Raw genomic sequence first — 19,831 nt, 5'->3', positions numbered from 1 at the left:
TGGTGCCTTGCATGGCAGTAATACTGAAAAAAGAGAATGCAAAAACAAAAAATAAAAACAAAAAACAAACCAAAAAAAAAAAAAAACAGGTTGGTGGCAACCCACATCTTTTTTTTTAAGAGTACATAAACTCCTGTTTTATTTTTATTGTGGCATGAATGATAACATAAAACCAAAAACATGAAAATATACAACTTATATTACACTATGTGTTATGAACAAAATATAAATCTATAACTCTATGTTATATTTACATAATTATTTATTTTATTAAATTTCAAGTGAGATGGTAGGTTGCACATACTTTGTTTTAAGCTCCAGGCATTTGATTGTCTCTTTTCTACTTTTTCCCATTTTTACTCATAAAATCCAAAATGTTAGAAGGACTAAGAGCTTTAGAGCCAGTGGAGCTGTATAAATACTGTTCTAGTGAACCAGTGACAGAAACACTGGGGAGGACAGGAATCAATCAGTAGAAAACCTAACATCTTCAACCTGGGAAACCGATAGTTATAGGAAACATTAAAATTAAATACTGTAAAAGCCTGTCTAAACAAAAACCTATGCCCTATAAGATGAACGAGATCTCTGAACCACTTTAAGTGGGCTTCATATTTTTCCTTGCAGACCCTATAATTTTTATTTTACTATTAACTTGATAGACAAATATTTTATAAACCTGTTTGTAAATATACAGTTGTTTATTACAATTCAAATAATTTACCTATCAGAACAAATGAAAATGTAATGATTTTTGATGTTTTCAATGTGATATAAGACATTTCTTCTGGGAACAATAACATCTTCTGGATTAAGAAAATATCTGAAGTTGGACCATAAAATATTTAAAGATAATTTTCTTTAAATGAATGAAGGTAAAATGCCTATGTCAAAATCAAATCTATGAAATGGTTTCATCAAAGAAATTCTTTTATATTTGTTTCTTATAGAGAGGATTTGGTTGCAATAATGATTACGCTCTTTGGGAGGGATTTTATATGTGGTTAACTCTTAACTGCAGATGCCAAATAAACGTTAAGAATCGACTTAACTAATTTAGGTATAAGTGGACTGAAGAATAGTCTTGTATTTTATTCAATTGTAGTTACTGGCCAAATTCTTAGTATCTTATATATGAATAACTGTAACCTATTTTCTCCAGTGATGCTCTCCTAGATTCATATTAAAATATGAGCATTTTTAGAAAAATTGATTACAACAGCCATAAACAAAAACAAAAACAGAATTCTGGCAAGATTATCCCTCAGTACTGGGGTGAGCGTGTGTGTGTGTGTGTGTGTGAGAGAGAGAGAGAGAAAGAGAGAGACTGGGGTGGGGGGTGGTATGTGAAAAGTGAACGGGTAGGTAGGGAATGAAAGAGAAGGGAGACTTGATGTTCATCTGAGTTTGCTCTTACTTGAATTCCCTCTCTCTGGTCTTTTTTGGTCATTACGGGGCAGAGAAAAAGAATACAGGTTTTAGGATCTTTTACAAAACTTATAAACCAATCAAATGCCCCAAAGGCAATGTGCTAACCCAATACTTTGCCATTCATAGCACCTTTTATCAAATGACTTCAAAGCATTTTAAACATTAACATGATTTTGTTGTTTTCTTTTGGGGAAAGTTAAGGCAAAACAATTGTGACCCTCAGTGAATTGGACATCAAAACAAGAGAACAGAATGCAAAGCTATGAACTTGCTCTTCGTTTCAACCCATGCACATTTTCATCTCTCTGACATAAACCTAACTATGTAACATTAAAATCAACTCTTGAATTTCAGCTGTTAAAGGTCACCATTAACAATTTCATTTTCCTCTTCAAATAAAACAAGATAAAAAAAAAAAAAGACTCAACAAAAGTGTTTTGTCAATTCACTGGTAAGTGTGTTAGAACTGGTGTCTGTCATGAATGCCCTCTGAGGCATCTACCTGGAGTTAAAACAAAGTATTCTTGTAGCCCAAAGTCATGAAATGAAAACAAAGCATCTTTTTAACATGGTGGGAAATAAGTATCCAGCAAAAGTGAGAGGTGAACGCACATGAGTCAGAAAGAATTTGTTAACAAACACAACAAATTTTTAAAAATCTGTTTTCACATTGTACATAGTAACGATATAAAAACAAGTGTCTATTTTTTTTTTTATCCAGAGTGCTTAAAAACAAAACAAAACAAACAAAAACAAAATTGGCTCTAGATGACTGTGGCAATTAAATAAAATGAGTGAAGAGAGCATAAGTTAATTAAGATTGAACACGACCCTCTTAGTAATTCACTTGTATGTATTAAAACACCAGAACTTGACGTTTGTTGGGGCCAAATTTTTAAAAAGGAGAAAACTTATGGAAGGAGAAACGAAACAGTGTGAGTGAATATGTGTGTGTGTGTGTGTGTGTATACATACACACATATACACACATGTGTATGTATATATATATATGCACACACACGTTGGAGATGGAAATTTGTTTTAAATATCTAACAACTTATTGACTGCACTTCCAAATCAGAGGAGAATAAAATAGAAAGGGAGAAATAAATTATACATAACTTACTAATCTGGGAACAGCTGACCATTATTATTATTATTACTATTATTATTATTATTATTTTATCATCATCATCATCATTACAACACTAGCAAAAAGAGGCAGTTCAAATGAAAATACAGTCATCAAAAACAAACAGAAAAACAAACAAAACAAGGTCTCTGACATGCAGGGTATGATTAGCTCCTCCAAGCAAAACCCCAGAGCAAGTCTTTCGAGAGAGAGAAAAATAAAAAGGGATTTTTTTCTTATTTATATGTAAAAATCAAACTTAAGGGTCAGGTTTGGGGAGGGTGGGATAGGAAAATGATGACTGGAGTGAAAACCATAACACATCCAATCTACTGGTTGGAGTATTTACTGTCTAATGCTTCAGCATGAGCAGCGCTGATTCACTTTAGATGATTTCCCATTTATTTGAACAAGCCCTACAACTGCCTTGGCACTTGGCTAGCAAAGTCTAACTAAGCAGTCCTTTCACCATCAGTTGTTGCTCTGTGCACACACTCTGCTGGAATCAGAAACTGGACTTCAGAGGACACATCTTACAGCAAGAGTAGAGCAGTGGCAAGCGTTGCAATGACTTCTGAATAAATCCTGCTTTTTATGGCATGAAATGTACCTGGCCCACAATTCTGAAATGCAAATGGCCTCCATCTCATTTCATGGAGGGATTAAGAATACCTTATAAAATCATCAGTTCCATTTCTTGATCAGGAAAGGATGGAATGTTGAAGAAATAAGCTAATCCTATATTTCTAGAAAATGGGCAAATATATTCAAAGGAAACAACTGTTTTGCTCGAAGTTACCAAAAGGAAAAACAAAACAGAAATCGTTAAGTAGCAAATGTTAGTGGAACATCTGGGAGAATTCGGCTTCCATGTTACACACGCACCCCTCTACTATACAGGGCCACCTGATCCATCCAATAATAATCATATTAGAAATTTAAAAATATAATTTCTGAGCCCTATATTGGTTAAGTTGTCATTTGAAGTGCAAAGTCAAGGTCAAGGATGCTTCCAGACCAGTCATTTAGAAGGATGTGGGATTTCATCCCCAGATGTGGGTTTAACTCACAATGATCCAACATTATTCCTATTAGTACCATAATCACACACATACATACACACAAAAATCCAAGATTAGAAAATATTTTTTTCTCTAAATTTCTTATGTCTCTCTCTCTCTTTTCACCTGAGAACAGCACCTACAGTTTCCATTAAAGAAAAAAAAGTCAAATCTCACCAGCTGCTGGTATTTCAGGTTTTTCAAGGGATTGTCTAAGATATAACACTGTCCTAATTTAAGAAGGAACAGGAAAAAGGAAAGGGAAAAAAATCAACTGGGTTAACACTTCAGTACAAATTTGGCACTTACTCAAAGATGTAGTGTGGTGTGCAACAGATAAGGAAAGTCCTCTAAAGAAAATGATTGCTTATTTTGTGGTGGATACCAAGGAAGTTAAAAACAGGCTCTTTTTCCCTCTTCCCCCGCCCCCCCATGCACAGACTTCCATCTTTAAAGTATAGAGATGGAGAAGGTGGAGAGAATGAAAGAGAAAGTCATCTTTCTTTTTTTTCCTGTCAGGTGCATTACCAAAACAAAACAAAAACAAACAAACAAAAAATAAACCAAAGGAAAGAAAAGAAAAGGAAAAAACCCAGAAACCCCGAAAAACAAAACAAAACTTATTTCTTTTAAAAATTGTAGCACAAAACAACAAAACACATTCACAAGCCACTTGTTGGCACTGTGTACCTGAGTGAGAATTTCTAGAACATTGTAGAACAAACAGCCATAAAGTTTATTAAAAAAAAAAGTTGACGGGTAAGACTTCAGTGCTTGGATGTAGCAGCTGAATTACTGGCATTATTTTACCCATAGCTTATTTCAATCTCTTGTTGTTGATATTGTTGTCTGCTTGTTGTATTTTTATTTCCTTTCCAAGCCTTTTGAGGCTGAGGTCTATTAGTCAGCTGATGTCCCAACTAGTTAAGACTAACAGTTAAAGTAACAGTCAGTGTATGAGAAAGTTAATGTGCTTGGCCACTGGTAAGGATGAACCAGCTAGGGCTTCTTTAAGTCCTAAGGTCACAACAATCTTTTGACCCTTATCAGTTGGCTTGTCCGGCAATATGGTTTTCACTGTCACTCCCATAATCTACATCCGGATCATCCTCTTCCTCGTCGTACTCATCATAAATTTCTCCGTTGATGTCCTCAGCCTGGATCTCCTCTTTGATGTGTGGCTCCTCTCCTTTCACACCATACGTGCTCTGGATAACGGGCATGCCGGGCTCCGGGCTGCTGGACACGCTGGAGTGCTCCGAGGGCAGGTGAGGGGAGGGCATCCCAGCCATGGCGATGGCTCCTGGGTACACGACGCCAGCCGTTGCGATGGGGATCTGTGCTTGTTGCCTGTTAGAGAGGAATTCCCAAAAATTCCTGAATAAGTGAGTGGAGGGTTGGATGCAGGCCTTATTCTATAATGAATTTGCTTGGCTTGACCAAGTCGAAGGTCTTGATTTTCACCCTACTGCCTGACGTTTGAAAATGTATCCTACTGTGGTCCAAGCACCTTACTTTAATATAACGCTTTATAGATTACAAGGCACTTTCACGTGTTGCCCATTTGATTCTCAAAATGACTGTTACTTTTTTAATTTCTGAAAAGAAACTGAGGTACAGAAAGATTAATAAACAGAACTCAAGTCCTTGACACAAAGTTAATTTTTCTTTCACTGTAACATGTTGAAACAATTTTAAAAAGATTAAACCTAAAGATAATGCAATTTTAATGGAAAAATCCTGAAGTACTTGAGCTCTCAACATAAAAATTTATTGCCCAGAACCCACTAGAAATGAACACTAGCACATGGTCCACTTCATCCCTGAAATGGTGAGATCATCAGTGGGGGCAGAAGGCTGGGCTGGCCTTGTGGGTGCACCACCTCTGCAGCTGTACAGTATCCGGGGCTTACAAAAATCCCACATTTGGTTTAGAGTTCTGTCGTCACTATCTTGAAATTCCTTAAAAACTTTTTAACAAGGACTTAGGGAACTTCCCTGGTGGCTCAGACAGTAAAGCCTCTGCCTACAGTGTGGGAGACTCAGGTTCAATCCCTGGGTTGGGAAGATCTCCTGGAGAAGGAAATGGTAACCCACTCCAGTATTCTTGCCTGGAAAATCCCATGGACCGAGAAGCCTGGTAGGCTATGGGCCACGGGGTCACAAAGAGTCGGACACGACTGAGCGACTTCACTTTCACTTTGCACTTTCATATTACACTGGGATCCACAGATCCTGTAATTGGTCTCAATAAGAAGGATTTAACAGATGATATTCATTTATGTCTTCTTTCATTCATTCATGTTTACTCTTTCCCCAAGGAGGGCTGGGTTTTGAGCTCCACATGAAGAGTCAGGCACTGAGATATAAATCACAGACCATTTGGACTGATCAAGCAGACACATTCATGGAAATGAAGGGGACAGGAGATATTTGAAAAGCTTTTTTTTTTTTTTTTTTTAAGTATCTTCTTGCCATTTTCAGAGCTCACAGGATCTTACTGTTCCAAATATGAAAACTTTATTTCTGTGTTTTTTGAGAAAATTCTGCCAATGCAGTGTGGTTTTTGGCCTTGCCATAGGGAGCAGGGTAAGATATACTGAGTGGGTGCTCAGCTGTGTCCCATTCTCTTGCAACCCCATGGATTGTAGCCCACCAGGCTCTTCTGTCCATGAAAATTTCCAGGCAAGAATACTGGAGTGGGCTGCCACTGCCTACTCCAGGGGATCTTCCCAAACCAGGGATGGAACCTCTATCTCTTGCATTTCCTGCATTGCAGGCAGATTCTTTACCATTGAGCTAGCTGGGAAGCCCCATACTGCGTGAGTGAGTGAAGTCGCTCAGTTGTGTCCAACTCTTTGCAACCCCATGGACTGTAGCCTACCAGGCTCCTCTGTCCATGGGATTTTCCAGGCAATAGTACTGGAGTGGATTGCCATTTCCTTCTCCAGACGATCTTCCTGACCCAGGGATTGAACCTGGGTCTCCTGCATTGTAGACAGATGCTTTACCGTCTGAGCCACCAGGGAAGTCCCCATACTGAGAGAGGCCTCCTTAATTCAGAAGGAAACTTGTCCACTCACAACCTTGTTATGCCCTAAACAGAATACTTACTTTATGTGATCTTTTTTCTAAGGCCAGGTATGTGCCTTGAGAGCCCAGAGACCCCTCTATATTCAGAAACAAGTCTTTCTTTCAATTCATTTTTATATCATATTATCTCAATTAAGTCGTTAGTTGCTAAGGAATCTACACTGTGAGGCCTTGGAAGTAATGAAAAGTAGAAAGAAAAAGAAAAGAGAAAACCAGTAAGACTTCTACGTTTTTAATAGGAAGCTCCAAAATGCTTTACTCTCATTTTATTTTCAAACCAGCCTTTAAACAAAGCTCTGGTCAGAGCCATTGTTCTAGGAGCCTGGAGTGAACTCACTTGAAACATTCTTCCTCAATATTATAAGGGGAACAGCTTAGACACACAAAATACACTGTGCCAGGTTCTTTCTCAAAATGCTGCTTTGCAGCTAAACAAATACACTTCCCAACCCATTAAGAGTAACCGGAAGGGTTCCCTATGGGAAAAGAACCGGACCGGAAGCTCCTTACCCAACATTGAAGTACTGCCGCATTTCCTGCCGCCGGTTTCGCATGATTGCCTTGTATTCCCCAATGCGCAGCTTTTTGCCATCCACCAGGCAGGTGCGCTTCGGCCTGGGCTTGTACTTGTAGTCAGGGTACTTCTCCAGGTGCTGCTTGCTGAGACGGGCTTGCTCCTCGTAGTATGGCTGTTTCTCTAGGTTTGTCATAGCTTTCCAGCGAGATCCTATGGGAAAAAAGGTTAAAGTTCCCATTTGCACAGTGGCTGAGGATCCTAACAAAGCATAATTGAGAATATGAAAATCTAAAGTAAAAACGTTGGCCATATCCCAGAAATATATAAAAAGGTTAGGATTAGTGAGCTTTGACTGAGCTGTTGGTGTCTGTGCCAAGAAAACTGTGTACTCAAAGGTACAGACATTAAGCAATATATATATATCTTTTTTGCCTTGAATTAACAACTTAGTCAAACTTGTACCTTATATACTTAAAAGCTCACAGTAGATTTAATGGTAATATCTCTCATTTCTACATTAGACCATGATGTAATTCAACTATGAACTGAAAAGTTAGGCAAAGACTCATTATGTATTTTCAATATGAAGGTAACTGTCTAGCTATTGAATATTTTTATGTGGGAGTTTATTACTTACTACAAAGGTTTCTAACATGTTGTTGTTTAGCTGCAAAGTCCTGTCCGACTCCTTTGTGATCTCATAGACTGTAGCCAAGCTACAAAGACCAGGCTCCTCTGTCCATGGGATTTCCTAGGCAAGAAGACTGGAGTGGGCTGCCATTTCCTTCTCCAGGGACTCTTCCTGACCCAGTGATTGAACTGGAGTCTCCTGCATTGGCAGGTGGATTCTTTACCACTAAGCTACCTGGGAAGTCCTTCTAACATATATGACACGTACTGCTTATTCTCCCCCAAATGTTTAAGTATGCTAACTTGATTACAGTTAAAAAATTCATTAAAATTTTAATTATAAAAAATAATTAGTGAACATGCCATGGGTTAACAACTGTGCATTATATACCTTGCTAAAAACTTTACAGAAGTTTTTTCATTTTTACCTTTTACCACAATCTCACTAGCAGACAGCCTTTATACCCATTTCCAAAGATGAAAAAGTTGAAGTTCAAATGGATGAAGTAACTTACCAAAGCTCACACAACTATTAAATTGAAGATTACTGATTCAGGTTTGACAGAAATCAAAAGTATGGTACCACATGTGTCTTTACATACTTCTATCTACCTACTACATAGGATCTATCAAATATTTTTAAGCCAGAGAGCAAAACTTACAGTAATATTTTTCTCTTAAAATATTTTCAAGAATATATAAAACTGTCACTTCCTGTGATAAAGTATGTATTAGTAATGTTAGTCCAAATTGGTTTTCCCTTTCACTTTTAATTTTGGTTTGGATTCAATGAGGATTGTGAAAAACAACTTATTTTTGAAGTCTGAAGCTTAATTAAAAATGGTTTATGCTTATTCACAATACAGATGTGATTTAAAGTTCTGCTTCTATCAGTATGGCTATGTGTAGTAGTAACAGAAACAGCAGTAGTAATGTTTATTTGTGGATGTTTATCTGCAGATAATCAGTTTGTGCGTGTGTGCTAAGTCCCTTCAGTTGTGTACAACTGTTTGTGATTCTATGAACTGTGGTCTGCCAGGCTTCTCTGTCCATGGGATTCTCCAGACAAGAATACCTGGGGCTGCCATGCCCACCTTCAGGGGATCTTCCTGATCTGGGATTTAACCCGTGTCTCTTGTGTCTCCTACATGGTAGGCAGATTCTTTACCACTATCGCCATCAGGGAAGCCCAAAACTCTACCCAAATGCACAAAGAAAAAAAATAACAGGAATTAGCCTAATATGTACTGGTACTGCTGCCTTTACCTGCCTTACAAAGTTCTAAAATCTAAGCAAGTTCTTAAATCTTTTGAATGAATTCATCATTCAACCATAACACATCTCAAATACAAATAGCTCACTAATGAACTGTTTTTTCCTACAAATGTTGAGAATTCCTCAATATGGGTTGTTCAATTCAGTTCAGTCTCTCAGTCATGTCCGACTCTTTGTGACCCCATGAATCGCAGCATGCCAGGCCTCCCTGTCCATCACCAACTCCCGGAGTTCACTCAAACGCATGTCCATCTAGTCGGTGATGCCTTCCAGCCATCTCATCCTGGGTTGTCCCCTTCTTCTCCTGCCCCCAATCCCTCCCAGCATCAGAGTTTTTCCAATGAGTCAACTCTTCGCATGAGGTGGCCAAAGTACTGGAGTTTCAGCGTTAGCATCAGTCTTTCCAATGAACACCCAGGACTGATCTCCTTTAGAATGGACTGGTTGGATTTCCTTGCAGTCCAAGGGACTCTCAAGAGTCTTCTCCAACACCACAGTTCAAAGCATCAGTTCTTTGGAGCTCAGCTTTCTTCACAGTACAACGCTCACATCCATACATGACCACTGGAAAAACCACAGCCTTGACTAGATGGAATTTTATTGGCAAAATAATGTCTCTGCTTTTGACTATGCTGTCTAGGTTGGTCATAACTTTCCTTCCAAGGAGTAAGTGTCTTTTAATATCATGGCTGTAGTCACCATCTGCAGTGATTTTGGAGCCCTGAAAAATAAAGTCTGACACTGTTTCCCCATCTATTTCCCATGAAGTCATGGGACCAGATGCCATGATCTTCGTTTTCTGAATGTTGAGCTTTAAGCCAACTTTTTCACTCTCCTCTTTCACTTTCATCAAAAGGCTCTTTAGTTCCTCTTCATTTTCTGCCATAAGGGTGGTGTCATCTGCATATCTGAGGTGATTGATATTTCTCCCGGCAATCTTGATTCCAGCTTGTGTTTCTTCCAGCCCAGTGTTTCTCATGATGTACTCTGCATATAACTTAAATAGGCAGGGTGACAATATACAGCCTTGATGTACTCCTTTTCCTATCTGGATCTAGTCTGTTTTTCCATGTCCAGTTCTAACTGTTGGGCTGTTACGTTTATTAAAGAAATGAAGAGAAAGGGCCTTCTCTTCCCTTGGAATTGTTTCCTGTTGGAACAGATGTTGCCTGGGTGGGTATATCCATGTAAATATTACAAAGATTTATAAACAAATTTTTTCCAACCTAGAGAGTCAATATGATTTCATTGTATTTATAACAGGAATTCAGGTTACAGTTCAAATATCAGAGTTTATTTTTCGATTCCTTTCTCAAGTTTGTGTTTAAATGCAGTGTCCAACATTTAGTCAGCTGCTCAGGTCATATCATTTGTAGGTACATGCTCACACTCTTTATTATCTAACATTATTTCCTAGAGGCGCTTGGAAATCATGCTGCTCTTAGGGCAAATATAAACACAAATAAAACTATAATACTATTGAACTGGATCAATTCTTCTTGTGGATTGTCTTGTAAGTATGTATACCAGAATTTTTAACCTCAGAACAGGGTGTGGAAAAGTGAACTTACCAGAATAACTTACTGAATAACAAGATAAATCGAACAGTGGCTCAAGGAATAGTTGACTTAAAATATCACCAGTAGAACAAAAGAACTAGCATTCTCAGTTAGGATAGGAATTGCCAAAGATTCTTCCCTAAGTTTAAATGTTCTGTTAGATCAAAAAAGAAATTTTCTCTAAGGAAAGGGAATGTTTATGCCTCATAGTAATATGCCTTGGAAGGTAAGAGCTATTTTAAGATTTCCTACTATATGCATGATGCTATATTAACTATATGCTGTGATGAGTCATTATGATACCTATTTTCTTCGAGCTTATATTCCAGCTAAGGAGAAATAGATTAAATATGTCATTGCCAAATGTATAATTTCAGTTACAATTGTGGAAAGTACAGGAAGCTATGAGAACATATCATAAGGAGATGGGATCAGGATTCTATAGGTCAGGAAGGCACTGCTGCAAAAATGACTCCTATAGGGATAGAAAGAGAAGAATAGCCTAGGGAGGAAGAATGAAATGGTCAAGATCTTGCAGTGGGAATAAGGAGTAGAGGAACTTAACATTGTTCTGGCTAACATGCCCAGGAAAAAGTAAAAGATGCATAAATTCTCAAGTAAGTTGGTTTCTAACTCTGTATGAACTGGAATCAAAATATTTGACATTAGATAATATAAATTCTCTGGAAGTGTCATTGAATTCTAAACTATGTTTAAAAAAATAGGGCCATCTCACTATTACATGTCTTTTCAAAATTAAGAATTAAAGGACCATTTTGACCCAGTTAATGCTTAAGCTAACTACTCTATTTTATGATTCATCAGTACAGTGGTTCATTTTGGTGGCAAATGCAGTTTCCATTTTTTAAGAATAGCTTCTGAATGAAGTTAATCAAATGACAAGTTTGGTTTTGGTTTCAGTGGCTTTGCAGGTACAACCACCATTGTTTGTAACAGTACTGCAACCCCCTAAACACAGCAGATGAAAATGGGAGGATAGTGTTTTGGATACCTTCCAAAGATGAAAACATCTCCTTGATTTGGGTGTGGCTGGTTCCTCACTCTGACCATGTACAAGAAGTAAGTCACCTGTTGTTTTCAAAAGACTAGCGTTTGACAATGAAAAAAGAATCAAGTACATTTAGGTATTCCTCCTGATGACATATAGGAAGATTCAATCAAAAATTTCTGACGTTCAAAATGAAAAAAAAAACCAATCTTAAAAGTGCTCTTTCCCTTTCTAAACCTGGCAATACAATAAAAATGAAGGGTTTGGGCTGAGCAACAGTGTCATCTCCACGGGGTCTGTAATGAATTTGCACATTTTCCTCCACTACTGTATATCTAATCAGAAAAAGATGTCCCCCATTCCTGATCTAGTGCCAAACAGTAAAAGGTGATTCCTTATGTTAACAATTTCAGCAGAATGGCTTATTAAAACCAGATTTTAGGGTATTATAAAATGCTTAGAAGCCCTTTAAAATGTCAACTAGGATCCCCAGAGACTACGTAAAATGTCAACCCAGCTCAAGCGCCTGTTTTAAGCAGAATGAATTAGCGGCATGCTGTCGGAGGCTGTTATCCAAAACAATCAGTAAAAAGGAAAACATCAAGCTTTCTTTGTACTTTTATATGAAATGAGCCATTCAGAATGATCTTGTGGGTATTTGAAGATCATTTATTTGTTTGAAGCTATGACTAAATATTGAAGCCCAAGACCTTAGTGGATTTTTTTCTGCTATATATTTAATTAGCACGATTTCACTGAAAAATCTTAATTAAATTAGGCAGCATTCTCTTTCATGCAGCCATATAGTCATATCATATAGTCACTATCATATAGTCATATGATCATATAGTCATTGTAGTATTTTCTCCTTCAGATCAGAAAGGAATTCTTTTAGCCAGACATCTCTTTCCCATGAAGGCTTTTGCTCTATTTCCTAAATTATTTTATGTCATCCAGAATAATATTCCTGTTATATCTGCAGTAAGGTTTTAATCAGTCATTATTATTTTTTTAGTATTCAGGCACATAAATTGAATGATATACACACAGGTTAAATAGTCTTAGTTTTTAGGTTTTTTTTTTTTGAAATTTGGGAATTTCTAATGTGATTATAACTGATGTATTAAAATGTGAGCTTACATAAAATATAAGCTTACATTAAAATATAAGCTTACATAAAGTACTTTATTGTTTTATAGAGTTTTTCCAAATGAAACAGATATGGTATTTTTTTAACGAAAAAATTCATATGGAAGGTAGAATATATAGTCATAAAAAGAAGAACAGATGAGAGATAGAGGTGCAGAAACATGTCCATTTCCTTTTGTTCAGTTCCAGTTTTTTTATTATAGATTGATACATATTTATGCATAAATATATTCATGTTTATGTACACAAAAAGCTTCACATGTTCATATATTTTGAGATAAGCTTCATCTAAAGATCTCAAAATCATTTTGATAAAAACTGAGTCACAGGTTTAAGCAGTAAATGATTTTTGTTTCTTTTTGCTTCATTACAAATGTACACTGTGGACTGGGAAGCATCTATTACCATTGTTGGAAAATATGGGATCATAAAAACACATTACATGTTTAGTTACTACTTTCAGATGATTGATTCCTAAATGTAAAGAATCAAAAGGCACACTGCATGAGCTGCATGTAATTCCAAGTGCATATGGATTTTAACAATGCTTTAATAACTTTGACAAATTTTGCTACTTATTTGTCAAAGACAAAATGTGCTGATACAGTGTTCCTCTTCTAGTTTTTATTATTTAGCTCTTAGAATTCAAAGAATAATAAAAATTTGCTTAGGTTGTCCAGAACCTACACACTATGCTCTTGAAGATAAAGGTGGTGAAGATGATGATGATGATGTCAAGAGAACTACACCAAAGAAATGGAATCTTCCCATCCTTCTTTCTGAGACTTAAACTGGTATCTAATAGGCACTCTTTCCTCTCACCCAGTTTTGTTGTGTGCTTCAGTGTCTATGTATGTATTTTGTCATCTGTTAAGGTAAAAGTTGCAATAGCAGGAAAAGTCCCTTTTTAAATGATACTGAAAATACATGTAAGGTTACCAAAAGTAAAAACTAAATAATGCACACCCAACAAATTGTGTGCTGACAGCCTAAACTGATTCTCAATTATAGTATTAGAGCAGACATCATTTCCTTCTTCACTCCTGCCCCAGTGACATGATGAATTCAATGGTGTTTACAAAGCAAAATAATACCAATACCAATACTGAGAGTCTTGTATGAAAAGAACCCTTTCCCTTAGTCTTAGTACAAATATTTTTTAGATTTTTAGAGAAGAGAAAATATTGCAACAACTAGTATAGAAGGCAATGGCAGCCCACTCCAGTACTCTTGCCTGGAGAATCCCATGGACGGAGGAGCCTGGTGGGCTGCAGTCCACGGGCTTGTGAAAAGTCAGACACCACTGAGTGACTTCACTTTCACTTTTCACTTTCACGCATTGGAGAAGGCAATGGCAACACACTCCAGTGTTCTTGCCTGGAGAATCCCAGGGACGGAGGAGCCTGGTAGGCTGCCATCTATGGGGTCTCACAGAGTTGAACATGACTGAAGTGACTTAACAGTATAGAAACACACAGAATTTGGGCATTATTTCTTGATGAATGTGGAATGCTTCATAGTCAGAAGAGAAGGCTCAATAAGGGTACTTCTTTTTTAGATATGTAGAAAACATGAGCTGTTTAGCTTCCAAACCCAATCTCTTTCAGCAAATGCTGAGAACAAAATTGTACCTGTATTTCACACATCACTGAACCCTTAATACTCTTCTTACCCAGTATCTTGCTGATGTTGGAGTTGTGCATGTCAGGAAAGGCTTGAAGGATTTTCCTTCGTTCATCTTTAGCCCACACCATGAAGGCATTCATTGGACGTTTTATGTGGGGTTCATTGCTACCACGCCCCCTGGATTCTCTATAAATTCTTGATTCTGAGACTCCAGCACTTCCTAAAAACAGGGAACATTGCTTCACATTAGTGTTAAAACTTTTGGCAATCCCTTCCTTGCATTATTGTTTTACAGTCTATTAAAATATCTGAAAATTAAAAGCATATCTGATAACGGTACTTCCAGTTCTTGAGTCAGATGCTTGTTTATGAAGTTTTTTTGTGATAAGCCTTGTGGTACCAAATATATTTGTATTTTTAAATTCATTTCTAATATATTTTTCCTTTCTTTCAAAGGACTGTACACTGTTCACTTTCAAGACCACACAAGAAACCATCACAAGAAAAATATTCGATGCAAACTGCAATGAAGATAGTTGGGTTAGGTCAACAGGCATGCTGGTAGTGTAGAAATATTACGTCAAAAAGTTCACAAAATTGTGAGACACCAATCTATTCAGCAGAATGGGTGACTATGGGTAAAGAAGTATCTCTGTTACCTGGAGACTGTCAGAACATAGCCTACTCATGTCCTTTTACTCCCTCTGAGGCTATATAAATAAAAACACTACTAAATAGATATTTGAGGTTAAAATACAATACAGATATCTCCTGTATTGTGTTTGGCTTTTCTTTGAAATTATGTGCTAATAAATGCATGAAATGTGCTAATGCAGCAATGTTAGTCTGCTTCTCAAAAGATGTACAAAAATGGTGGGAAAAGAACAAATGAATAGTTACATTACAATGGTTTCTTAGGAAGTCTACAGTTACATATATAAGGTGAAAAAGATAATATGTTCATTTTCCTGAATTTTCTCCCAACATCTAATTTATCCAAAGAGATCCATTGATAAGTACATTTCAATCAGGGAGACTCAGGATGAAACACAACCAGGAGTGACACTGGAACCTTTAGGAGCTTCAATCAGTCCTCTATGCTTTATCCAATTTTGTAGAATGGCTTCAGCAGATTAAACTGCTTCCTGAGATACTTGAATTTAGGCAAAGAAAATAAGAAGAAGCAAAATGTAGATCTCTGGCACTAAGTTTTCCAGGGTTATCATTATAAAATATGAAAGAGATATATTCCGGTAACGGGTAAAAATTTCAATATTTTGGGGGTTTTGAGAATTTGTATAATCAACAAAAGCACTGATTCTGCTTTTTTTCTTCCTTCATACTCCTTTTCCTGTCTTAATCTGAAGGAATAGGAATTAACCAAAATGACCCAGACTTGATGACCTCGACAGCAGCAAACAGAAAACACAGCATATTTGGAATTTCTCATTATTTCTCTTTCGTAATATACTCTTTGGTCTGATGAAGATTGGAAAATATTTTGCATACAAGCATGACTGAGTTTAACACGTAACAGCAACAAACATTTTGATGTTTTAATGCTGAGTACCATGGGTATATTTTATCATGCTAATACAACTTAAAATTTATGAAATGTGTTATTACCAGTAAGTGTTGTTTTACTGACAAAAATGAGTGCCAATATATGGTGGCATCTCTCTAAAATGGGTTTGTAGCTAGCAAATGGTCATCTGCACATCTGCCTTTTCTTGTTCTTACACCTTACAGCAACATAAGCCTTAAAATGAACATTATGTGACTTCATCAGAGCTAAACAAGTTCTTTGCAAGTACTTAGATCAGGTTTATCTTAGCTAAGCAGACTAGAAGATGGAAGGAAATGTTTGGATCCAACAGGCTAGAAAAACAGACTTTTTTTAGATATCCAATTTATTCAAATTTGGCCTCAGCAGAATTATTGGTCAAATGCTCAAGCTTGGCTAGTCCCTTACCTTCTCACTGGTTGGAACTGGGGCAGTCTTTTCTATATATAGGGATTTTCTGCTGTAGTAAAATTGAGGAACATGCTCTTAAAATGCGTGTATGCCACCTAATCTGGGAGAGGGGTTCCCAGTCGGCGCTAAGTGTAAGAGGGAAAGCACTCTTTCCCCTCTTTGCTGTGCTATTAGAATTAGAGCATCAATTTATTTAGTTGTCCCTGTGGATGTTTAGAACATTCAGAGATGATATAGACAACAGAAGGCTCGAGTTACATGTGGGAAGCGTGAGGCTGCACAGTTTGAATTCTAGATGTGTTACAGAGTGTAGGCAGGACATTTGACTGTATGGTAGATAGCATTAAGAGGGAAAGGATCCCAAATGCAAGAAACTATCCTGAAAAGGTCTTCTGAGCTCTGTATTCTGGTCAGGGTTTGACAAATGAAACCTTTAAAATGAGCTTAGGGATAACAGATTTCTGAAAAGTTTGTTTCAGGTGTAAGAAATATGGAATTGAGAGGGGAAATGATGATTGACAGCATGCGCTTTATAATCACACCATCTTGAATCTTAGACCTGCCCTTTGGCACTTACAGCTCTGTGGTCTTGGAAAAAATGACTACAGATTCCTAAGGGCCAATCTCTTTTATCTGTAATAGATGTTATCTCACAGAGTGTGCTGGGGAGAACATGTGAACTCTTACTGTAATGATCAGGTATGAGGTGGCTGTCTGGTATAATTTTTAGTAGTTTTAATTGGCATTAAACAGATACTTGTGCACAATACTGGAATAGATATGAAAACTTTCACAAACCATCAGAATCTCCACTCATATTGAAATCCATCATGGCATGGCTAAATTTTCCTTCTTCATTCTGTTTGACCGCCAGTTGCTGAGTCAGACTCTCCAGTGTTGTTTTTTCCTTAAAAAAAATTTTATAATGAGATCTCAGTCTGGAAATTATAATTATTCAAAGACTTTTTTCCCCCCTTTGGGCCATATATGGGCCATGTTTGTAACAACACTAAAACTTATTTTCTTCCCCCCTTTGAGTACATTTGCTTCAGGAAGTGATGAGATGTTGATTTATTCACCTCTGCACATTCAGCCCGTTATACTGAGGTAACTGAAGTCAACAATCAGTAGGAATTTTGAAGGAACTCTGATTCACAGAATCCCCTTATACAGTCTTGGCATTTGGGTTTGCTAAGCCGCAAGGATGTTTGCTGGGATCCTTGGAGACAACCTTCCAAAATCACAAAATGTGCATAGAAATTTCATGGAAGCAACCTGTTTTTACAGCATTTGGAATGCCTACTTTATTTTTAGCCAGACAGTAGAAGTATAGAAGTGGCATGGGGCCCAGAGAAAGTCTTCCAATAGTCAGGTGACCAAATGATAGAAACGTAATTCACAGTAGTGTCCTCTGGTTGCCATCTCCCTAAATGCCATCTGCATCTCTCATGTAAGGGTAATGAAGACGTTTAAATATTCATTGCTAATTGCTTGTCAAGTCTCTGTACATTTGATGTGAGTGCCTGCTACTTGGACCACAATTTGATTTGGATTGCTAAGCCAAAATATTGAATTGGCGAATTATTTGAGATAACAAATATACCAAAATTAGCTCTGCAAAGACATCAAGTCATTTGAAAGCATGCAGTGCTTGATTTGAATTCACGAGAACATGGCATCACAAAGTAAATTATTTTCAAGAAAAATATAATGCTTAATCTAAACCACATGAGATTTTTAAACTATTTCCAAGTTAAGTAATTGGGTGATTTTGAAGCACAGAAATGCATACAATAAAAGGTTTACAACTTTCTCTAGCACTCTCCATCATTGATCTGAGGGTGATATGGTTCCAGAACAGCTTTCAGAAAAGCACCTATTGGATTTCATAAAACTTGCCCAGGTTTCTTTTTAATTATGCACTTCATTTTCTCAGGAACACAGTCATGAATTACACAAATGAATCACATTTACTGCAGAACAGCTATAAAATGACACAATAAAATGTTCACAGAAAATAATCAACTGTTTAAGATAATTATTACAGGGAAGGGACTCAACGAATGTTTCTATCAAGAACCAATAGGATATTGAAATTCTTCACACAGTACGTACTTTATATCTACAAGATCTCTGACAGTAGTACAACTATACTAGATGAAAAATTCTCTTAATTTAGTGGCTTTGGAATCCATGTCTCTGTTCATCAAAGCTGGATACCTGATTTAATAGAAAAATATCTTAAATTGTCAACTGATATAAAATACAATAGGGGAACTGGAAACAAAAGAGTTTATATCAACTTTAGTTCTATAAGATTATATACTACTGACATTGAAATAAATTATATATTTAAAAACATACAGCCTTGCCCAATTTGTTTTGGAGATGAAAATGGTAATTTCAGCTGCTTTGTATGTTCTGAATTTTTTTTGCTGAGAGTCTGCTGTATATATTCAGCCAAGCCCAAGAGCACCAAGGACACCAGCTTAACAGGCTATCGTTATAGTAAATGTAGCTGCTAAAATAGAAGACAGTTACATTAAAAAAGAAAAAAAGAACAAACCACATTCCATCAGCATAATATTAGAGTCTCTGGGTCAATGAAGACTTTACTATCTTTGAGGAATGTACTGGGCATGGATTGCCTCTCAGGTTTTGATTTTAAAGTGTATAGGGCAATAATGCTACATACGTGGCACAGTGCCTTCATTCTGAAGTAAAGTCTTCTAAGAAGAAACAGCAAAATGAGGCAGTCAGAGTAAAAAAAAGAATGAAATGTTAAGTGACTCTGAAGATTCGGCATTCAGCTGTATGGATCTTGCACCATCTTACCAAGGAGCAAATTAATAAAGGCCAAGCTAAAGGACTAATTTACTGAAATTAGTAAAGGACAAGCTAGAAAGTCACAAGTAGTTTTTACAATAAGTAACCACCCCACTCCAGTACTCTCGCCTGGAAAATCCCATGGACGGAGGAGCTTGGTGGGCTGCAGTTCATGGGGTCGCAAAGAGTCGGACATGATTGAGCGACTTCACTTTCACTTTTCACTTTCATGCATTGGAGAAGGAAATGGCAACCCACTCCAGTGTACTTGCCTGGAGAATCCCAGGGACAGGGGAGCCTGGTGGGCTGCCATCTATGGGGTCGCACAGAGTCAGACACAACTGAAGCAACTTAGCAGCAGCAGCAGCATATTCAAAAGCACAGACATTACTTTGCCAACAAAGGTCTGTCTAGTCAAGGCTATGGTTTTTCCAGTAGTCATGTATGGATGTGAGAGTTGGGCTGTGAAGACAGATGAGTGCCGAAGAATTGATGCTTTTGAACTGTGGTGTTGGAGAAGACTCTTGAGAGTCCCTTGGACTGCAAGG

General features: G+C 37.1%; 1 protein-coding gene across 25 annotated transcripts in view; it reads right to left on the bottom strand.

The window, feature by feature from the left end:
• Positions 1-4,123: 4,123 nt before the first annotated feature.
• SOX5 (SRY-box transcription factor 5) overlaps positions 4,124-19,831 on the bottom strand; it is a 1,143,569-nt gene continuing 1,127,861 nt past the window's right edge. For all 25 annotated transcript variants that reach the window (XM_069581248.1, XM_069581229.1, XM_069581234.1 and 22 more), the window contains 4 exons: positions 17,256-17,364; positions 14,529-14,702; positions 7,228-7,444; positions 4,124-4,974 (listed from right to left, as the gene is read on the bottom strand). In XM_069581248.1, the coding sequence (XP_069437349.1) occupies positions 4,671-4,974; positions 7,228-7,444; positions 14,529-14,702; positions 17,256-17,364 (804 nt within the window). In that variant the 3' untranslated portion in view covers positions 4,124-4,670. The remainder of the gene's footprint in view (positions 4,975-7,227; positions 7,445-14,528; positions 14,703-17,255; positions 17,365-19,831) is intronic.

The sequence above is a fragment of the Ovis canadensis genome, chromosome 3 (genome assembly GCF_042477335.2).
Source record: "Ovis canadensis isolate MfBH-ARS-UI-01 breed Bighorn chromosome 3, ARS-UI_OviCan_v2, whole genome shotgun sequence".
NCBI classification, from domain to species: domain Eukaryota; kingdom Metazoa; phylum Chordata; class Mammalia; order Artiodactyla; family Bovidae; genus Ovis; species Ovis canadensis.
The sequence above is the reverse complement of the archived record's forward strand: the minus strand, read 5'-3'. Positions and strand labels throughout refer to the sequence as shown.